The 21,930-nt window shown below is 41.9% G+C and overlaps 1 protein-coding gene across 1 annotated transcript in view; it reads left to right on the top strand.

The window, feature by feature from the left end:
* Positions 1-21,071, top strand: part of PPP1R14C (protein phosphatase 1 regulatory inhibitor subunit 14C) — a 62,455-nt gene extending 41,384 nt beyond the window's left edge. Inside the window, exon 4 of the mRNA XM_070417472.1 lies at positions 19,501-21,071. Within this exon, the coding sequence (XP_070273573.1) occupies positions 19,501-19,575 (75 nt within the window). The 3' untranslated portion in view covers positions 19,576-21,071. The remainder of the gene's footprint in view (positions 1-19,500) is intronic.
* The last annotated feature ends 859 nt before the right edge of the window (positions 21,072-21,930 follow it).

Genomic DNA, 21,930 nt, shown 5'->3' with positions numbered 1-21,930 from the left:
CGTTTTATTTTGATGTAGTCCCATTTGTTCAGTTTCTCTTTAGTTTCAACTGCCCTAGGAGCTGTATCAGTGAAGAAATTGTTTTGGCATATGTCTGAGATTTTGTTGCCTTTGTATTCTTCTAGAATTTTTATGGTTTCCTGTCTTACATTTAAGTCCTTTATCCATTTTGAGTTTATTCTTGTGTATGGTGTAAGTTGGTGGTCTAGTTTCATTTTCTTGCATATATCTGTCCAATTTTCCCAACACCATTTATTGAAGAGACTATCTTGGCTCCATTGTATGTTCATGCCTCCTTTGTCAAAAATTAATTGAGCATATTGGTTCGGGCTAATTTCTGGACTCTCTATTCTATTCCACTGATCTATATGTCTGTTCTTGTGCCAGTACCAGGCAGTTTTGAGAACAGTGGCTTTGTAATACAGCTTGATATCTGGCATTGAGATCCCACCTACTTTGTTCTTTCTCAGGATCGCTGCAGCTATTCGGGGTCTTTTTTTATTCCAGATGAATTTTTGGAGAGTTCGTTCTAGATCTTTGAAGAAGGCCATTGGTATTTTAATGGGAAGTGCGTTGAATGTATAGATTGCTTTGGGTAGTATGGACATTTTAATGATGTTGATTCTACCAATCCAAGAACATGATATGTTCTTCCATCTGTTTATGTCTTCCTCTATCTCTTTTTTCAACGTCCTGTAGTTTTCTGAGTAGAGGTCTTTAACCTCTTTAGTTAAGTTTATTCCTAGGTATCTTAATTTTTTTGGTGCGATGGTAAATGGGATTGTTTTTCTGATCTCCCTTTCTGAAAGTTCACTATTGGTGTATAGAAATGCCTCAGATTTCTTGGGGTTAATTTTGTATCCTGCTACATTGCCAAATTCATGTATTAAGTCTAGTAGCTTTTTGATGGAGTCTCTAGGGTTTTGTATGTATAATATCATGTCATCTGCAAATAAGGACAGTTTTACTTCCTCTTTTCCAATTTGGATGCCTTTTATTTCTTCTTCTTGCCTAATTGCAATGGCTAATACTTCCAGTACTATGTTGAACAGGAGTGGTGAGAGTGGGCATCCCTGTCTTGTTCCTGTTCTTAGGGGAAATGGTGTTAGTTTTTGTCCATTGAGTATGATGTTGGCTGTGGGCCTGTCATATATGGCTTTTATTATGTTGAGGTATGATCCTTCTATTCCCACCTTTCTGAGAGTTTTTATCAAAAATGGGTGTTGGATTTTGTCGAATGCTTTTTCTGCATCAATTGATATGACCATGTGGTTTTTTTCTTTCAATTTGTTTATGTGATGTATCACATTTATTGATTTACGGATGTTGTACCATCCTTGCATCTCTGGGATGAATCCTACTTGGTCATGGTGTATGATCCTTCTGATGTACTGCTGGATCCGATTTGCTAAGATTTTGTTGAGGATTTTGGCATCTATGTTCATGAGGGATATTGGCCTGTAATTCTCTTTCATTGTGATGTCTTTACCTGGTTTTGGTATTAGGGTGATGCTGGCTTCATAGAATGAGCTTGGAAGTGTTCCTTCCTCTTGAATTTTTTGTAGTAGTCTGAGGAGGGTAGGTTTTAGTTCTTCCTTGAATGTTTGGTAGAACTCCCCTGTGAAGCCGTCTGGCCCTGGGCTTTTGTTTGCTGGAAGCTTTCTGATGACTGCTTCAATTTCTTCCATAGTTATTGGCCTATTGAGGTTTTTAGATTCTTCCTGATTGAGTTTTGGAATGTTGTATTTTTCTAGGAATTTGTCCATTTCCTCCAGGTTGTCTAGTTTGTTGGAGTAGAGTTGCCCGTAGTATTGTTTAACAATCATTTGTATTTCTGTGGGGTCTGTTGTTATTTCGCCTCTATCATTTCTGATTTGGTTTATTTGGGACCTCTCTCTTTGCTTCTTGGTGAGCCTGGCTAGGGGTTTGTCAATCTTGTTTATCCTTTCAAAGAACCAGCTCTTGGTTTCATTGATTTTCTGTATTGTTTTTTTGGTCTCTATTTCATTGATTTCTGCTCTAATCTTTATTATCTCCTTCCTTCTGCTCACTCTGGGGTTTTCTTGTTGCTCTCTTTCTAATTCTTTGAGTTGTAGAGTTAGATGGCTAACTACCATTTTTTCTTGTTTTTTGAGATAGGCCTGTAGAGCTATAAACTTCCCTCTCAGGACTGCTTTCATTGTGTCCCAGAGGTTTTGGATTGTTGTGTTTTCATTGTCATTAGTGTCCAGGATGTTTTTAATTTCTTCTTTGATGTCATCGGTAACCCAATCAATATTTAATAACATGCTATTCAGCTTCCAAGTGTTTGAGTATTTTGGGTTGTTTTTATTGTAGTTTATTTCTAACATTATACCATCGTGGTCTGCGAAGAAGCTTTTTATGATTTCAATCTTCTTGAATTTGTGGAGACTTTGCTTGTGACCCAATATGTGGTCTATTTTTGAATATGTCCCATGAGCACCTGAGAGGAATGTATATTCCGCAGCTGTGGGGTGAAGTGTTCTGAAGATGTCAATTAAGTCCATCTGATCTAGTGAGTCATTTAGGATTGCTGTTTCTTTGCTGAGTTTTTGTCTAGCGGATTTATCCAGTGATGTCAGTGGTGTATTAAAGTCCCCTACTATGATTGTATTGTTGTCGATCTCTCCCCTGACATCTTCCAGAAGTTTTCTTATGTATGTGGGTGCTCCTGCATTGGGTGCATATATGTTTACCAGGGTTATATCTTCTTGTTGTATTGATCCCTTTAGTATTATGAAGTGGCCTTCCTTATCTCTGGTTATGGCCTTCACTTTGAGATGTATTTTGTCAGATATAAGTATTGCTACCCCAGCTTTCTTTTCCTTTCCATTTGCGTGAAAGATATTTTTCCATCCCTTCACTTTCAGTCTGTGTGAGTCCCTTCTAATGAGGTGGGTCTCTTGTAGACAGCAGATGTATGGGTCATGTTTTTTTATCCATTCAGCCACTCGATGTCTTTTGGTTGGAGCATTTAGTCCATTTACATTTAAAGTTATTATTGAAAGGTACTTGTTTGTAGCCATTTCTTTTTGTGTGTGTGTGTGTGGCTGTTTTCTTTCTGAGCTTGATATTTCTTCTGTTTACACCAGTCCCTTTAGCATTTCTTGCATGGCTGGCTTGGTGGTGATAAACTCCCTTAGCCCTTTTTTGTCTGTGAAGCTTCTTATTTCCCCTTCAATTTTGAATGATAGCCTTGCTGGATAGAGTATTCTTGGATTCAGTCCTTTGCTTTGCATCACTTTGTAGATTTCCGTCCATTCTTTTCTGGCCTAATGTGTTTCTGTTGAGAAATCATTTGATAATCTAATGGGAGATCCCTTGTATGTTACTTTCCGTCTCTCTCTTGCAGCCTGTAAGATTCTCTCTTTATCCTGAACATTTGCCATGGTAATTATGATGTGTCTTGGTGTGGGTCTTTTCGGGTTCACCTTGTTTGGGACTCTCTGGGCTTGTGTGACTTTTTTCTTCCCCACCTCAGGGAAGTTTTCTGATATTATTTCTTCGAATAGGTTTTCTAATCCATGTTCATCTTTCTGTTGTTCTGGCACCCCTATTATTCGTATGTTGTTTCGTTTCATGTTGTCCCAAAGTTCCCTTAGGCTCTCCTCCTGTCTTTTAATTTTTTTCTCCATTTGCAGTACAGTTTGAGTGTGTTTTGCTTCCTTGTCTTCTAATTCACTAATTCGGTCCTCCGCTTCTCCCAGTCTACTGTTGATACTTTCAATGGTGTTTTTATTGCAGCTATGTCGCTCTTCATTTCTTCTTGGGACTTACTTAAGTTGTTGATTTTTTCATCTGTTTCTTCTAGCTTCTTGCATAAGTAGTTGAGTTTTTCATCTGCTTCTTCTTGCTTCTTGAACATCCGGTGCATGTACTCTAGGAACCTTATTCTGAATTCTTTTTCCGTCATGTTGCATATCTCTGTCTCAGTTAGCTGCTTTTCTGGCGAGTCCTCCTTTTCTTTCCTTTGGGGGTTTCTTTGTCTACCCATGTTTGATCTCACTGACATGACTAGTTGTTGAGTCGTTCAGTGGCTGGACCGTGGGTGGCAGTGGCTGCTCCCTGGGTGGCAGTGGCTCCTCGGGCTGTGGTTGCTCCTTGGGCGGTTGTGATAGCAGCGGCTCCTCTGTTGATAGCAGGGCCTCTGGTGGGTGCTGTTCACAGTTGTGGTGGCTCTTCTGGCTGGTGGAGGGAGGCTTCACACACAGCAACTGTTCCCCAGGCAGAGCGTGTGGTGATCAGGAGGCCGCTGTTGCTTGAATCTGCTGCGTTGATTTAAAGGCACAAAATACAACACAACAAGGCACAACGTACCAGGCACTGAACACTATTGTATTTACGATATTACTAACCCCAAATAAAGGTGGCCACCCGAGCTAAGAGAGTTGAGAGATAAGGGGGAAAGAAGAGAAAAAGGTAGAAGAGAAAAAAGAAAGAAAGAAAAAAAGGAGTGCAAAAATGAAATTGGAAAAAGGGAGGGGAAAAAGAGGAGGAAAAAAAAAAAGTAAGAGAGAAAAGAGAATGAAGTATAAAAGGGGAAGAGACTATTTATATGAGGAGAAAACTCCTATAGGTCCGCCACTAATACCAACAAATTACAGCAACAGATTCCTGGAGATGAATACAAACTACAAACAACCAATAATATCAAGCGACGCAAGGGGAAACAGAAGCACAGAAATAACCGGGGGGGGGGGGGGGAAGGGGGAGGGAGGGGCAGGAAAATAAAAAGAATAAGCAGTCTAACCTCACAAACAATCCTAAAAAAAAAAAACAAACCCCAATATACTCGTCAATCAAGCAAACAACAATAAAACAATAGAGAGAGAAAAGAAGAAGAAGAGAAAAAAAAATTGGATAGTGAAGGAAGATAAGGGAAAGGTGTATAAGGATTTAGAACAGGGGATTGGACGTAGGATATATAAGCAGGGTTAAATTTTGACAGGGGGTAAAAAGAATAGGGAAAATCAAAAGCTGGAGTAGGGTAAGAGAAACAGGACAGCAAAAGGGAAAAAGTGGGGAAGATTGTTTAGCACAGAGGCAAATTGAGGTAGAGAAAAATGTTGCTAAAGGAACGATGAAAATAGAATGGAGAACATTAGTCCCAAAATAAAATAAAGACAAAATAAAATGACACTTTAAAAAATGGTAAAATGGTAGCGGTAATAATACTAGTTAAAAATAAAAATGTAGTAGCTGAAAGGGCAAAATCAGGTGATGGAGAAAAAGAAAAAAAAGAAAAAAAATGTTTTCTTAGTTAAAAGGAGAAAAAGTAATTTAAAAAAATAAAAATAAAAATGTGCAGTAATGCAGGTGCTTCAGATCTTCTACTCTTCTTATTGGCACGCCCGGAATTCAGGAGAATGTTGAATTTCCCTCTGATACACTGTTCCTCCGTGTTGTAAGCCACAGTCCTGATTTTAAGGCCGGCCGTAAAATCCCCTTATTGCCTTATCTGTATTTACAGAAGAGTCCGTTTGTGGCTCTGCCTCTGGGTGGCAGTGTGTCTGGATTGACCTCTGAGGCTATAAGTTCTCTCTGACCAGGAGCTCTCTATTGTACCTGAACCAGCTCCGCCCAGAGCTGGTTCCCCAGGCGCCACTCCCAGCTCTGTTTCCCAGGCTCCCCAAAAACAATCTTCCCCTACAAGCTCTGCTAGTGACCCCAACTGGGCAATCACATGTACTGGGGTCAACAATCAAACTCACAGAAGTAAGAGGAAGTGTGCAAACAAGAGCCTGGGAAGCTGTTCGAACTTGCAGGGTTCCACCCTCCAGAACTGCGGGAGTGTCTGCGCGGAGTGTCTGCGCGCGCTCAAGCCCCTGGCAACAAGTAGCCGGCTATCAGGGAAACTCTGAGGCAGCCCTTTTGCATCCAGTCCAACTATGGGCTCATTTATAGTGTTACCTTCTGGCAGCAGCCCTGCGGGAGCCCTCCCCACTTGCGAGTCACGCTGGCCTCTATGGGCGCGGATTTTGGAGGGCGCAGATTTCCCCCTGCGCCGCGCGCGCGCGTTCCTCGCTCCAACCTGAACTGCAAACCGCACCTTTGGGGTAAGTCTAACCTTTCCGTGGAGGGGTGCAGGTCTCCTCTGGGCTCTTGCAGTCGCGCTGCTTGCTAGTCGTTGCCTCCAGGTTAGTAGCCGCCGGGTTAGTAGCCGATCTCTGGATGCCGGTAACCGCTACCCAAGATGGCGCGGTCTCGCCGCTGCGCTGGCACCCAGGGGGAGGTTTCAGCCTCAGTCTCTAACCATCCGCATTTTTTAGGAGTTCTCTGTCTTTCCTGGCTGCAGACTGTCTCTCAGCTGAACCTCCCCAGCTTGATCGGGCTGATTGTTACCCGTTTCAGCTGCTCGCCCCTATCTGCTCCGGGACAAAGCACCAACACATCCGTCTAAGCCTCCGCCATTTTTTTTCCTCCTGATTTTTTTTTAAAGCGAGATGGAGGAAGAGAAGGGTACAGGTTTTAAAGGGCAGTGGACCTTTAAAATGATTGGCATTTTTGAGTGATTTGAGTGTGATTTTATGGCCTTTCCTTTTTTCATTAAACTCAAAATGAATGATCGAGTTTTAAAAGCTGATCAACTCTATCTTATAAACAGCTCCACATTCTCTTCTTGTGTTTAGACTTATCTAGACAGAAGAGGGAATATGAGTTAAGAGCAGTTTAACACATGACATTTGGATTGCTATAATTTTTAGCAAAGGGAGTTACTATCAAAACCAAATTTCAAAGTTTGGAAATGGGTTTCTTTCATTTACATGAGACTGAGGTTCTTGTAGGAAGTACTATTGTCCCTCATTGGTAATGGGATCCTTGATGAAATTACTTTAGTTTTGTGGTGATTATAAAATGGGAGATTATAATTTTGCTGAATTAACTCCATTGGTTATTTGCATTGGTTGGATCATTTATGTGGATTTTATGTTATGTTGTCTGAATTCCAAGTGTGTGGATCTTGAGAAAACTATTAGTAAGTGAAGTAAGAACTAAATGCTGGTAAAGTTGAATATGGTAAGAGCAAAGGAACTGTTGTTCTGCATACAAATAAGGGCTAGAATTTGGGTACAAAATAAATTAGCCTAAGAGCAGTAGTCTGAAACTCTAAAGTAGATTAAGGGGACTGCTCTTATCAGCAGAACAAATTAATCTTTAAAGGCACATAGTCAAGAAAATAAATGGACAAAGTAGTGTCAGTGGTTTTTTAAGTTAAAGGAGATGGGGTGGTGGGGGTTGGGTAAGGGGGTCATCCAGGATGCCCAAGACCTTCAGGAATTTCTGTTGGCAGAAGTGATTATAGCAACAGCAGGCACAAACCTTTACTCATAACAGATTCATGAGCCTCTTTTCAGATAATGAAAAATAGGATCAGTTCTGGTGTGCCCTGCTAGCAAATGAACCTCTCCAATGATAAACAGCACTATCCACCCTCTCCTCTGAGAGGAAAGAAATTAAATATCTCAGTGGGTAGTGATGACGGTGCTGAAAGCCTGTGACTGCAGGGAGCAAATCCCAGTGTCACATGGGGCTGGGAACGCCCCAGAAGCTGTATTCTCATGCTGAATCGCTGCCTGTCCCTTTGGCCTCCTGTGTGATCTGAATATTTAAGCCAATAAAAGTTTACAGTGTGATGTTTAAATGCTTCGCTGGTTCTTTGGGTGAGGATATTTTGCCATTTGGAACCATTTTCAGGGTTGCCATCATGTTTTAAAAGAGATACCTATTAACATTCCATTGTCCTTCCTTGCCTAAACTTTGTCAAATCTAGAAATTCATCTTGCAGAGTATGGTAACTAGAGTTAATACCGTATTGTATATTTGAAAGTTGCTAAGAGAGTAGATCTTAAAAGTTCTCATCACAGAAAACAATAGGGTAGTTATGTGGTAGTGAATGTTATCTAGACTTATTATGGTGAGTATGTCATGATGTTGCTGGTGGGAATGAGGTCCTTCCACTGAGTCACAAGAAAAGCATTTTGGAGACCCACATATGGGAGGATGAGCTGTAGTGGTAAGATTTATTGGAATAGAAATAAAAGACTGTCCCCAGGTTCCGATGGCCCATCTCCGTCTGTCCCACTGTGGGAGAAGTCCAGCCTTGTCTTCATCAAGAATTAGGGCCGGAGTCCAGAAATTCTGTGCCATTGCTTTGGAGCCTGCCTGGCTGCCATGAGGCTGAGCTTGGGGCCTGCACAGCTGCTAGGCCCACATGGCTGCTATGGAGAGAGAATGCACTAATGTGTGTTGGGACTCAGGGGTGGAAAGCCCTTGCCATTGTAGAGCTTCAGTTATATTATCTCAGGCTTTCCAACTTACCAATCTCTTTCCCAGTCCTTCATGGTTTGTACTGGGTCCATCCCCTAACTAATCCCGTTTCTGGGTCTCCCTGGGTTTTGTGTCCTTTATCCAATACTACCCTTTTCCACGGCTAGGCACCTCCCTTTTATGGTCACCATCTTGGCTCCTGCTACACATGCACCCAGCAAAGGAATGATCTCCTTATTACGTTATTCCTCCCTCAGATCCTTCCTGCCCATTTGGGGGATTTGGTGCTGAGGGCAGAGGATGCAGCAGTCCCGTGGGGAGCCTCTGCATGCTGCAGCTTCCTAGTGAAGCAGGCTTAGCATTCAAGTCAGTTCCCTAGTTTATTATGCTTAATGTCTGATTCCCTTTGCTCCCTTCCTTTATTAACACTTTTAAATCATTTTTTAATTTTTTAATTACAGTCGACACACAATATTACATTAGTTTCAGGTGTACACTCTAATGATTAGATATTATAACATTTATTAAGTGATAGTCCCCCAAAATCTCATGCCCATCTCATATCATACCTAGTTATTAGAATATTATTGACTGTATTCCCTATGCTGTACTTTACACCCCCATGACTACACTGTAACTACTAATTTGTGCTTCTAAATCCCTTTAACCAATCTCCCACCCCCCTCCCATCTGGCAACTGTCAAAATGTCCTCTGTGCCTACAAGTCTGTTTCTGTTCTGCTTGTTCATTTATTTTGGTTTTTAGATTCAATTGTTGACAGATATCTATTTATTGCCATTTTATTGTTCATATTTTTTCTTCTTTTTCCTCCTCCTCCTCCCACATCCCCCTCCTTCCTCCTTCTCCTCCCCCTCCTCCCCCTCCTCCTCCTCCTCCCCCTCCCCCTCCTCCCCCTCCTCCTCCTCCTCCCACCTCCCCCTCCTTCCTCCTCCTCCTCCCCCTCCTTCCTCCTCCTCCTCCTCCTCCTCCCCCTCCTTCCTCCTCTTCCTCCTCCCCCTCCTTCTCCTCCTCCTCCTCCTCCTCCTCCTCTTCCTCCTTCTCCTTCTCCTTCCTCCTTCTCCTTCTCCTTCTCCTTCTCCTTCTCCTTCTCCTTCTCCTTCTCCTTCTTCTTCTTGATCCTTTAACATTTCATGTAATACTGGTTTGGTGGTGATGAACTCCTTTAGATTTTTCTTGTGTGTGAAGCTCTTTATCTGACCTTCAATTCTAATGATAATTTTGCTGGGTAGAGTAATTTTGATTATAGGTCCTTACTTTTCATCACTTTTAATATTTCTTGGCACTGCCTTCTGTTGAGAAACCAGCTGACAGTCACATGGGTGCTCCCTTATAGGTAACAAACTGCTTTCTCTTGCTGTTTTTAAGATTCTCTCTTTGTCTTTAACCTTTAGCATTTTACTTTTGTATCTTGAGGTGAGCCTCTTTGGATTCATCTTGTTTGGGACTCCCTACCCTTCCTGGACTTGTATGTCTATTTCTTTCACCAAGTAAGGGACATTTCCTGTCATTTTTTCAAATAGGTTTTCAATTTCTTATTCCTTCTCTTCTCCTTTTGGCACCTCCATGATGTGAATGTTGGTATGCTTAAAGTTGACCCAGAGGCTCCTTATACTATCTTCATTTTTTAAATTATTTTTCTTTTTGCTGTCCTGATTGTGTGTTTTTTGCTTCCTCATATTCCAAATCACTGATTTGATTCTCAGCATCCTCTACTGTTGTTTCCTTGTAAATTATTCTTTATTTCAGTTAAGTGTATCCTCCATTTCTGACTGATCCTTTTTTAAAAAAAAGTATTCTTATTGGTTTCAGAGAGGAAATGAGAGGGAAAGAAAGATAGAAACATCAATGATGAGAGATAGTCATTGGTTGGCTGCCTCCTGCATGCCCCCAATGGGGGATTGAGCCTACAACCTGGGCATGTGCCCTTGATTGCAATTGAACCTAGGACTCTTCAATCCACAGTCTGATGCTCTATCCACTGAACCAAACTGGCTAGGGCTCTGACTGATCCTTTTTATGTTGTTGATGTTCTTACTAAGTTCCTTGAAGTTCTCACTAAGTTCCTTGTGTATCCTGATAGCCATTGTTTTGAATTCTGTATCTGGTAGTTTGCTTGCTTCCATTTCATTTAGTTCTTTTTTTCTGGGGATTTCTTCTGTTTTTTTTTCATTTGCCACATATTTCTTTGTCCCTGCATTTTGGCTGCACCCTGGTGTCTGTTTCTATGTATTAGGTAGAGTTTCTAAGTCTGTCAGACTTGGTAGAGTGGCCTTGTGTAGTAGGTGTTCTGTAGGGCCCAGTAGTGTAGCCTCCCAGTTACCTGAGCTGGGCAGTCCAGATATGCCCCTGCGTGGGCTCTGTGTACTGTCCTATTGTAGTTGAGCCTTGATTGCTGTTGACATCACTGGGAGGGATTGAACCTCAGGCCAGTTGGCTGAGAGGACCAACTGTGACTACAATAGAAGAGCTGCTGTGCAGGAGCTCTTCCCAATCTTAATGTGGCTTCTTCTTTAATTCCTTAGTTGTAGGACTTCCATTCAGCCAGATTTCAGATGGTTCTGAATGATGGTTGTTTTGTAGTTTAGTTGTCATTTGGATGTGCTTGCAGGAGGAAGCGAGTACTGCATTTACCTATGCTGCCATCTCGACCTCCCTTTATTAATATTAACTAGCTACCTACGTTAACAGCATTATGTTGTACACCTGAAACTAATATAACATATGTCATTTATGTCTCAAATTAAAAAAAAATTTAATCTTCTCTTCCTCCACCTGATCACAAATTGCCTCACTCTCATGTCATCTATTGAATGCCATGCTTTTTGGAAGAAATGTCAGGTAGCTACATAAAATGTGCGAGCTGGGGGCTGGGTGAAAAAAAGGTGAAGGGATTGAGAGGTACAAATTGGCAGTTGCAAAATAGTCATAAGGATGTAAAGTACAACATAGGAAATATAGTCTATAATATAGTAATAACTATATATGGTGCCAGGTGGGTACTGGAAATATCACAGGGATTGCTTTGTAAAGTATATAATTTCTAACCATTATGCTGTACACCTGAAACTAATACAAAATTATATTGGGGCGGGGGAGGGGAGAGCGCAAGCTGACTTGATTTGCTGTCATCCAGCAGAGAGTCTCAGACCAGGAGCAGATGGTCCCTGTGACTGTGCATTTTTAAGGAAATGACTGTTGCATCAACTGGGGTGACAAAGAGAAGACAGAGCACAGGGAAGTTGCTGACCCATGTGAATCTCAGTCTTCATAATCCTCACCTGCTCTTTCTCCTCGTCCACCCTGTACTCTGTGTAAGGGGTGGATAATTTTTTGGAAAAGCAGGTCCGGCATCCAGAGTTCTGCTATGCATGCTTTATTGGAGCTGGCATGATCTATATAATTAACGTGGTTGGTGACACCATTCACCGAGCAGTGGTCGAAGCATTTCTTTCTAATTTTTTTTTTCAGAAAATGCTTCTAATCAAAGGGCTACCACATAATATCCATTTACTTTATCTTTTAAAATGACTTGAAATGCTCATAGAATGACAGAAAGGCAGTTTATACACAAAGCAGTAATTTGCAATGATGCTGTGATTTCTGCTTTTCCACCTTTCTGATGGAGCCATCTTCGCTTTAAGCATTGCAACATCCTCAATGAGAGTAACAGATGAATCACTCAGAGCGTCTAGGTAAGGTTCCCAGACACCTGGCTCTGGTGATAATTACAAAACGGGTGTCCATCTGCCACTTCCTGCACAGGACGGAGCTGGCAGGAGGAGGTGGAAGCTGAGAGCTACAGGGCCCAGGAGGGATCGAGGGATGAGAGCTCAGAGTAGAGTGTGGCCACTGTGATGCCATGCCCTCTGACAGTGCCACATGGCTGAAACTCCAGAGTGAGGAAGGACCTTCTGTGTTCACAGTGGCTGCCAGGTCCCCTCGGAAACCTGCGTTGGCTTCTTTGTTTCTTAGAAGTCTCTTGTAAATCGGGTAGCTGCATGTTATATAAAGTCAGGTTTCCAAGGTTACTGGAAATGTTTATTTTCTTTCTATTGCTTTTTTGATCTCTCAGGTAGGGCTTGACACACACACACACACACACACACACACACACACACACACATATCTTGGACTCTGCCCTTTCCTAAATGCTTCTCATTTTCCCTAACTTCCCTCAGGCTGGCTAGTGTTTTTTCAGGACTTAAAGGAAAATCTCTAGAACCTTCTTCCATAGTAGCTGCTGCCAGTTAATAACTGTGTATAATTCCACACACCCTAGTTGATACACAATGGCCCCTTTCTTGCCAATTGAATAGCTTTGTTTGTCTTTGACTTTCTCAACCTTTATCAGCTCTTGACTTCATTGAGTACCTCTTCCTTTTAGAAACACTAGAAAACCCTCTGGCCAACACTTCCCTTGTCTTCTTAATAGCACACTCTCGCAAGCATGTCAAACTTGCAGCCCATGTACCACATGCCTTGTTTAAATAAATGACACATGCGGCCCTCCGGCGTGAGTTTGACACGCTTGCTAATGGGTTTCCTCCATCTCTCTTTTGTTTCAGTCTCCTTTTCTGATTCTAACTCCTCTACCAGACCTCACTTGTTAGGGGGACTCTGGCCTTGGTCTCCAGCCTTCTTTTCCTCTCTATGCTTCTCTCCAATGTTCTGCATCTAGTCCTGTGATTCAAAGCATTGTCATTGGCTGTGTCCAGTAGAATTTTCTGAGGTGATGGGAATAGTCTGTATCTGCAGTGTCCATTACAGTAGCCACTAGTCATATGTGGCTATTGAGTACTTGAAATGTGGGTAGTATGACAAAGGAACTAAATTTTAAATTTTATTTATTTTCATTAATCTGAATTTAAATAGACACATGTTAAGGGCTACTGTATTGAATAGCCTCAGTCTAGATCATTGTGTTTATAAACTATGGGTGATAACCCATTAGCTGGTTATGGCCTGTGTTTTTTCAAAATAAAATAGAATGAAAATATCAAGAGGTATTTACTTATAGTAAGCGTTATCTTTTTTTTTTATTTTTTTTTATTTTTCACTTAAAGTATTACAAAGGGTATTACATAAGTGTCCTTTTTTCCCCCCCCGCCCTTGACAAACCCCTACCCTCCCTTACCCCCCAGTGTCTTATGTCCATTAGTTATGCTCATATGCATGCATACAAGTCCTTCGGTTGATCTCTTTTTTTTTTTTTTTTTTTTTTTGTTATTTAAAATATTTTCTTTTTTTTTTTCTTTTTTTTTTCTTTTTATTTTTCGCTTAAAGTATTACAAAGGGTATTACATAAGTGTCCTTTTTTCCCCCCCGCCCTTGACAAACCCCTACCCTCCCTTACCCCCCAGTGTCTTATGTCCATTAGTTATGCTTATATGCATGCATACAAGTCCTTCGGTTGAACTCTTATTCCCCTCCCTCCTGCCCCCCAACTCTCTCTGGCCTTCCCACTGCAGTTTGACAATCAGTTTGAGGCAGCTCTGCCACTGTATTTATTATTGTTCAAAAGTTTGTAATGGTCTTAATTATCCATGAATGAGTGAGATCATGTGGTATTTTTCCTTCATTGACTGGCTTGTTTCACTTAGCATAATGCTCTCCAGTTCCATCCATGCTGTTGCAAATGGTAAGAGTTCCTTCTTTTTAACAGCAGCATAGTATTCCATCGTGTAGCTGTACCACAGTTTTCTAATCCATTCATCTACTGATGGGCACTTAGGCTGTTTCCAGATCTTAGCTATGGTGAATTGTGCTGCTATGAACATCTGGGTGCATATGTCCTTTCTGATTGGTGTTTCTGGTTTCTTGGGATATATTCCTAGAAGTGGGATCACAGGGTCAAATGGGAGTTCCATTTCCAATTTTTTGAGGAACCTCCATACTGCCTTCCATAGTGGCTGCACCAGTCTGCATTCCCACCAGCAGTGCACAAGTGTTCCTTTTTCTCCACATCCTCTCCAGCACTTGTCGTTTGTTGATTTGTTGATGATGGCCATTCTGACAGGTGTGAGATGGTACCTCATTGTTGTTTTGATTTGCATCTCTCGGATGATTAGTGACTTGGAGCATGTTTTCATATGTCTCTTGGCTTTCTGAATGTCCTCTTTTGAAAGGTGTCTATTTAGATCCTTTGCCCATTTTTTGATTGGATTGTTTATCTTCTTTTTGTTAAGTTGTATGAGTTCCCTATAAATTTTGGAGATTAAGCCCTTATCAGATATGACGTTGGCAAATATGTTTTCCCATGAGGTGGGTTTTCTTGTTGTTTTGTTGATGGTTTCTTTTGCTGTGCAGAAGGTAAGCGTTATCTTTTATTCACAAAACTTTGGTTTTAGTCTTTTACTGGTATCTCTGTCTACTAGGCTGCTATAACAATGTGTGGGTCACACATAGTATTTTAGTTTTTCAGTTTGTTTTTTAGTTGAGAGCCACTGATCTAGTGCTGGTAGTGCCCGTATTTATGCATTCAACCATGAACTGAAACCCAAAGTCATATTTATCTATTCTCTTGATGTCTTAGCCCAGATGTCTAGTAGAAATCTCATATCTATAAATCTTTCCGCCCTTCAGTTATCCCCTGTCTCAGCAAATGCCACTGCCTTTTTTCTAGTAACTTCTGATGAAGTTCTTAATTCCCATTCTCCTATCCCCACTGCACTCTACCCCCATTCAGCCCACCAGCAAGGTCTTTTGGCTCTGCCTCTGAAATGGATCCCAAATCTATCCACTGATTTCCATTTCAGTTTCCATCAACTTAACTCCAAGACACTGGCATTCCTTGCTTGGACCATTGTAATAGCTCCACACTGATCTCTCTTTCCCTCTTGTCTTCATAAAACCCATTCTTCATAAAACACAGCAGCCAAAGGGATCTTTTATTTTTTATTTTTATTTTTTATTAGTTAAGGTATTACAAATGTGTCCTCATCTGCCCCATTAACCCCCAACCTCTATCCCCTCCCCCCGCACACTCATGCTCCCATCCCCCTATTGTCCATGTCCATTGGTTTGGCTTATATACATGTATACAAGTCCTTCAGTTGATCTCTTCCCCTTACTTCCTCCCTCCCCTACTTTCCTTCTGGGGATTGATAGCCTGATCACTGTATCTCAGTCTTTGGATCTGTCCCAAAGGGATCTTTTAAAACCCCAAACCAGATGATTCTCTTGTCCTTGAAAGTGGCTGGTGACTTTGCATTGCACCGAGAATGATCTCTCATCATCTAACTGTGACCAACAAGGCCCTAGCATCTCTACCAGGGCTCCCACCATGCTGACCTTGGCTTTCCTTTGCCAGGAATGCCCACTTTCTCACTTGTTTCTCTGCAAGGCCTCTGCATGTGTGCAGTGACCTAGTCCCCCATGCTGGCTTCATTTTGTTAATTCAGGGCTTTTTTGGAAGTAAATGAGATATGTCATTACTTATATAGAATACTAGAGGCCTGGTGCATGAAAATTCATGCACTGGAGGGGGGCAGTCCCTCAGCCTGGCCTGGTCCCTCAGCCTGGCCTGCTCCCTCTCACAGTGTGGGAGCCCTCAGGGGTGGGAGGCGATTAGGGGAAGGCAACACCCCCATCACACCTCTGCTGCTGCCACTGCTGGCAGCACAAGCCTCGGCCAGCCCTGGTTCCCTGAGCCTCTGGCGGCCCTGGGCGGCTGGAGGGCTAAGGGGACTGGGAGATTCCGGAGGCAGGTGTGTGGCAGCCCCAGTGGGGCTGAGAGGACTGGGTGCCGCCATCTTGTGGCTGTGGCGGTCATTTAGCATATTCCCTCCTTATTGGCTGTGGGCGCACCATCTTTGCGATGGCATGAGGGTCAATTAGCATATTCCCTCTTTATTAGATAGGATTCTTGAGTAATAGAAACCAAGAGCTATCAGTCAGTATTTTTTATTAGAGATCTTTGAATTTTCTTTGTGAATCGTCTGTAATCAACATAATCTTTGTTGCAAGTGGTGTTGTCAAGTTTCTATCTGGAGAATAAATACTGATCTTGCTATTTTTTAACTTAGTGAGCTCAGCATCTCATTATGCAAATTTAATGAACAGTTTAAACATGCACAATAGGTTATTTTTAGTTATAGACATAAATTATGTTAATATAAAATTTAAAATGAGGCTTTTATTAATGTTAATATATCATAAATACAAGATGAGTTATTTATTTTAACTTTTTAATCACTCAGATTTTTATACATCATAACCAATGTTTTAAGGAAATTTGAATTTGATTTAAATTACCAAATTACTCGTGTCTTGAAGAAGAAATGTCTGTAGTTTAGGTTACATCATTCCTTATATGATTTTAGTCTTTATTTTATAATGATCTTTATGAAAAATATTATTAAAATAGTGAAGGAAAGTTACCAGACTTATTAACAAGATAAATGATAGGGTTTGTAATTATGACTTTTGCTTTAAAAAAAGAGAGAGAAAGGAAATCTTCACTTAAATGCTGGAACTTTTCACAGCAGTCAGCTGAGTAACAGATTAAAAACACCGCAAAATTGAAATTGTATGTGCAGCCTCTGCATTGTTTAAATCACATAGTAAAAGGGCAATAGGAAATGCATTTAACTTTTCAAAATGGAAACGGACTATGTGGGAAAATTCAGCACTATTTTATCCTAGAGAATTCTTTAAATTAGATGAAATAGTGTTCAGAAACTGAAAACAGGACCTCATTTTGTTCACATGGATTTCATTCTGTCCAAGTTTAGAAATGGTGGTGATAAAACTGCTTTTGTCCTTCGACCCACTTTGGGGTGGCTTTCCAAAGGAAATAATCCAAATTGCAGGCAAAGACTGATGCACAAAGATGTTGCCTGTGGCATTGTTGATAATTTTGAAAAGCCAGGAGCCAACCAAATATCCATTGGTGGGGGGAATTAAGCAGATTGTAAAAATTAATTTTAATGGTTATACAATCTTTTATTTTTAGAAAGACAATTTAATGTTGTGGGGAAAAGCTCTGACATACTGCTAAATGGAAAGAAGGATATATTTATACAGTATGATCTTAATTAGGTAAAAAAATACTTTCCATAGAAGAAAATATGTTAGTAGTGGTTCATTCTGAGGAGTAATTGTTGCTGGTTTGTATTTTCAATTTTTTCTAGGACAAGCTCATACTGCTTTTATAATAGCAAAAGGATTATTGAAAAAGGAAATAGGTGTCTAATAGGATATGAAGTATTCAAGCTTATTGTGTTTTAGAGCCAGAGAATAGTTGCAGGCATCATTAGCCTGGGAGCTGGTGACTAAGGGCTGTGATTGGGGTAGGAGACTGTCTGAGAGCTTACACAGTGCAGAGGCACAATGCAGGGGAAGGTTCCTTCGTGTTTTTGCTCAGTTCTGCATCGCTGGCTGTCACTTGCTGATCAGAGAAAGTCTGGCTGCTGTCCGCCTTGTCTTTGACAAACACAGATAGGAAGGCAAAGTAATTATCTAATAAATGTGATCTATTTAGTAGCCAAATATTTTTGTGGGAACACAGACTTTGAGTTTTATTTCATTGCAAGCGAGGCAACCTATATGTGCACATTCTTTTTCTCATCCAAGTTCTTTAACTGCTGAAATTGCCCTTAAAGAGACCACAAACATTGTAAAATGTGTTTAATTACTAATTCATTAAATTTTTCTGTCATTTGGTACCAAATATTTTAAAACACGAGGCAACAGTGAAAGATTCCTGATGCTGTAAATTGGAAACCATTCTAGATGGTTCTTCAGTGTTTGGGTTCTCAGCCATGAATCATGAAATCACTTCAGTGGGTCTCCCAGCATTATGTTGTAAGTGAAATTAGCATACATGGAAGATATAGGGTCCATTGGGTATAGTAAGTATGAGTACTTTACGTTTTTATTGTAGGGGTGTGTTTATATGTGCTAGATTGTAAATGGAAAATGTGTGCGTTCTTAAAATGATGATTTTCAGTAAAAAAAAAAAAAAAGTCAAAAGTCTCCTTGTGACATAGACCAGTGCTTTTCAGTAAGATCCCAGGACAGGCAGCATAGGTGTCACCTGGGAGCCTGTTACAGATTCGGATTCTCGGGCCCCACCCAGACCTACTGAATCAGACACTCCGGGGGTAGGCCCAGCACCCTGTGGTTTAACCAGCCCCCTGGCCATTCTGGTGCACACTCAAATTCAGAACCACTGGTCTCGCCCTGCCTTCCTGGGTGTGGTCCAGAGTCTAACACTGGCATCACCTGGCAGCTCGCTGGAAATGCAAAATCCCAAGCCCCAACCTGGACCTACAAAATCAGAATCCACAGGCTTCAGGGGTGATTTGTCTGCTCGGATTAAAGGTTTATCAAAGGTTTGGAAGCACTGATCTAAGCCACATATGCCTTCAGGGGCCAAGTAGACAATGTCAGTGAATGAAGGCAGCCTGGACTTCTCCATAGAGAGCACAGCCCGTCTCTGACTTATGATGGTTCAACTTATGATTTTTTTCTACTTCACGATGGTGCAAAAGTGATAGTTTAGTAGAAAATATACTTGGAAATTTGATATTCTCCCGACTAGCGATACACCGTATGATATTCTCTCATGATGCTGGATAACGGCAGTGAGATGACTTTGCCCAACTGTAGCTACTGTTAGTATTCTGAGCATGTGTAAGGGATGCTAGGCTAAGCTATGATCTTCCATAGGTTAGGTGTATTCAATGCATTTTTAACTTACAGCATTTTTCCCCAAATACATTTTTATAATTTCAGAGAGGAAGGGAGAGGGAGAGAGATAGAAACATCAATGATGAGAGAGTATCATTGATCGGCTGCCTCCAGCATGCCCCCCCTCCCCGCCACTGGAAATCAAGCCCACAACCCAGGCATGTGCCCTGACCAGAATTGAACTGTGACCTCTTGGTTTATAGGTTGACACTCAATCACCGAGCCACACCAGCAGGCTCAACTTACAGTATTTTCAACCTAAATCCCTTGTACGTCGAGGAGCATCTGTGTAGCAATTAGAAGGCATTATGGTGTGAAATTTAAGCACTCTTCATTTGTTTGAAAATGTCCTGCCTTATATCAGTTGGGGTTAATACATCCAAACAAACTCATCAACTGAGGTTAACTTCAATTGACATCAGTTACTTCAAGCAGATTTTTCAACCCACATTTTAATAGAGTGAGCCCCTCACATTAACTTCTTCTGATCTCTTTTAGGAATTTATCAAGGAGCTGCTCTCTCGGATAAGAGGCATGAGGAAGCTGAGCCCCCCGCAGAAGAAGACTGTGTAATTCTGCACAGGGTGGAGCTGCCTGGAGACCAAGACAGGGTCCTGGGAACTGGACTTTACTCAGACTATTCTTTCACTTTTTGGGGGGAGGGGGCATCTGTTAGACATTTATTCAAGAGCGTTCTGTTTTTTTTTTTTTTAAGGTTTCATTAGTGTACTATTTTAATAGCAAAGATACCACTCTGGTTTCAGCCCAACCAGGGATTGTCAAACCAGACAGACATCCAAGGATGGGCTGGGCTAGGCAGTATTTTCTTCAAGAAATCCGATGTTGATGACCTAACTATACAGGGATGATGGTTTGTTTGTTTTTTAACAACTAGTTGGGTAATCCTTCTTTCTTAAGTTCTGCATTTGACTCAGACGTCGAATTTCTCATACTTGTATATATCTACACACAACAGAGTTCCAGCGTAGATGTGAGCTTTATTTCACATTGATGAAATGAATGTGTGGTCGTCCTTTAACTGGAGGTCACAGCACGTGTGTTGGCCAGAGGCCACTAGGTATTCTTCATGTGAGTGCTGCTGACCTTCAACATCCGCTTTATGCACCAAAGTGAAAGAATCCAGTGTATCCGTTATTTGAATGAGCTACACTACAAAAGTGTTGAGTTGGTCAAGGGCTTAATTTATGGACTTTCTATTATTTCATTCATTGGGATGCTTTGCCAGGTCGTGTACTTATTGCCTCATTTGTGGTACTTTAAAGTTTTACGAATCCTTCGTTGGAAGAACTACTGGGATGTCTAGAGAGGAGCCCACGCTATCTGAGCAGTGTTTTCTGTGGAAAATGGGAGCACTGGGTAGTGATGAATTCTCTGCTTTAAACCAAGTACTGTGTAATACTCTCTCCATGAAAGTAGGTCAAAAGGAAGCCAGCAGATTATGCATCTCCCTTCTTAGAAGTAGGTTCTGCTCACTTCTGTGCCTGGGCAGCAGCAGACCAGAGGGGGTGCGCTCAGTGGTGAGCAGAGGGAGAGGTGGGGAAGCCTCTCCCACTCTCAAGAAAGTTGGTAGAGGAGCACTGGCTGGTCAGGAAGCTCAGTGAAGAGTGCATTTCTGGTTTCTCTAGTGGCATATGGTGAGGACTCTGGCTCTAGGCACCCTGATTCCCTTGCCTGGAGCTAGGCCTGGGGCACCTGCCCTGCCCCTCTTAGTTACACACCGGCTCCTTGGGGGAGGCTCAAAATTCAGATGGACTCGGGTGGAGTCAAAGGTCAGAGTAGGAACTCTTGCTTCCCTCCAGGAAGTCCCGCTGCCTCCCCACAGAGGCCCCATCTATAGTGAGCTATGTCTGGGGGGGCCCTGTTGGAGCACAGGGGTCAGGCATTTTCTATCAAGGGTGCTTTGAACATATTTTATTTTTTAAAAGAACTATGTTTGTGAATTTTATGTATACTGGCAAGCTTTTGAAAATGTATTTAATTTTGTAATGTTTACCAATGATTTCTTTACAAGCTATTTACTCAAATAAATGGAGCTGCTTACAACTCTGCTCACTGTTTGCCTCGTAAAATATGGCCACGTGCTGACTTGACTCTGTCAGGCGCTCTGCAGAGGAGGGGCCAGGCTGCTGTGTCCAGCTATTCCTTCTCAGGCTTTGGGTCCCGGGCCTCTCCTGATGAGAGCAGCGGAGCTGGAGGACTTTCCGGGGCTGAGAAGGAAACAGAGGGTGAGTTCTGTGCACTTGGTCCCGCCTGCCTTCTGTTCCAACCCTCTCCTCGGCCGTGCCCCTTCATCTCATTTAAGCGCCCCTTTACCCCTCTGATATAAATCCTCAAGAAGATTTCAAATTAGTCAGGTATTCCCATTACCATGAGAATTCTGTGCACCCTGTAAATACAGAAAAATGCAGGATTTGTGCGATTTTCCTTAGGCTTGACCAGCCCAAGTTATGGTCTTCAGATGAAGCAAGAACGAGCTTTTCCTCCAAAGGCCTCCGATCCGGCCACAGAACGCACTCCCGCCTTCCCTTCCTTCCTTCACTCAGGGCCTGGCATCACCCAATGTCCCCTGAGCACTCAAGCCACAAGCCTGGGCCTCGTCTGACTCCCATCTCTGTCCCCAACATACCCCCAGTCACTGTGCTCTTCTTCCCCTAATACCTCTCAGATCTGTCCCTTGTGAACGCTTGCCTTGATGGCTGGAACCGTTGGAGTTGGCTTCTCCATGTCCAGTCTTGCCTCTCTCTGATCTGCTCTCCACCCGGTAGCCAGAACAATCTTTCTCGGGGCTCCAGTGGCACAATCAGTTAGCGTGCGGTACTTATAAGATAGAACAATCTTTCTGAAAGACAGCTCTGATCATTCTATTTCCCTACATAAAATCCAGACATTGCTACATTTCTTACAAGG

This window comes from Myotis yumanensis, unplaced genomic scaffold, assembly GCF_028538775.1.
Source record: "Myotis yumanensis isolate MYYU_CA2020_CCGP unplaced genomic scaffold, mMyoYum1.0.hap1 SCAF_6, whole genome shotgun sequence".
Lineage (NCBI taxonomy): Eukaryota > Metazoa > Chordata > Mammalia > Chiroptera > Vespertilionidae > Myotis > Myotis yumanensis.
This window is presented reverse-complemented; position numbering and strand designations above follow the sequence as displayed.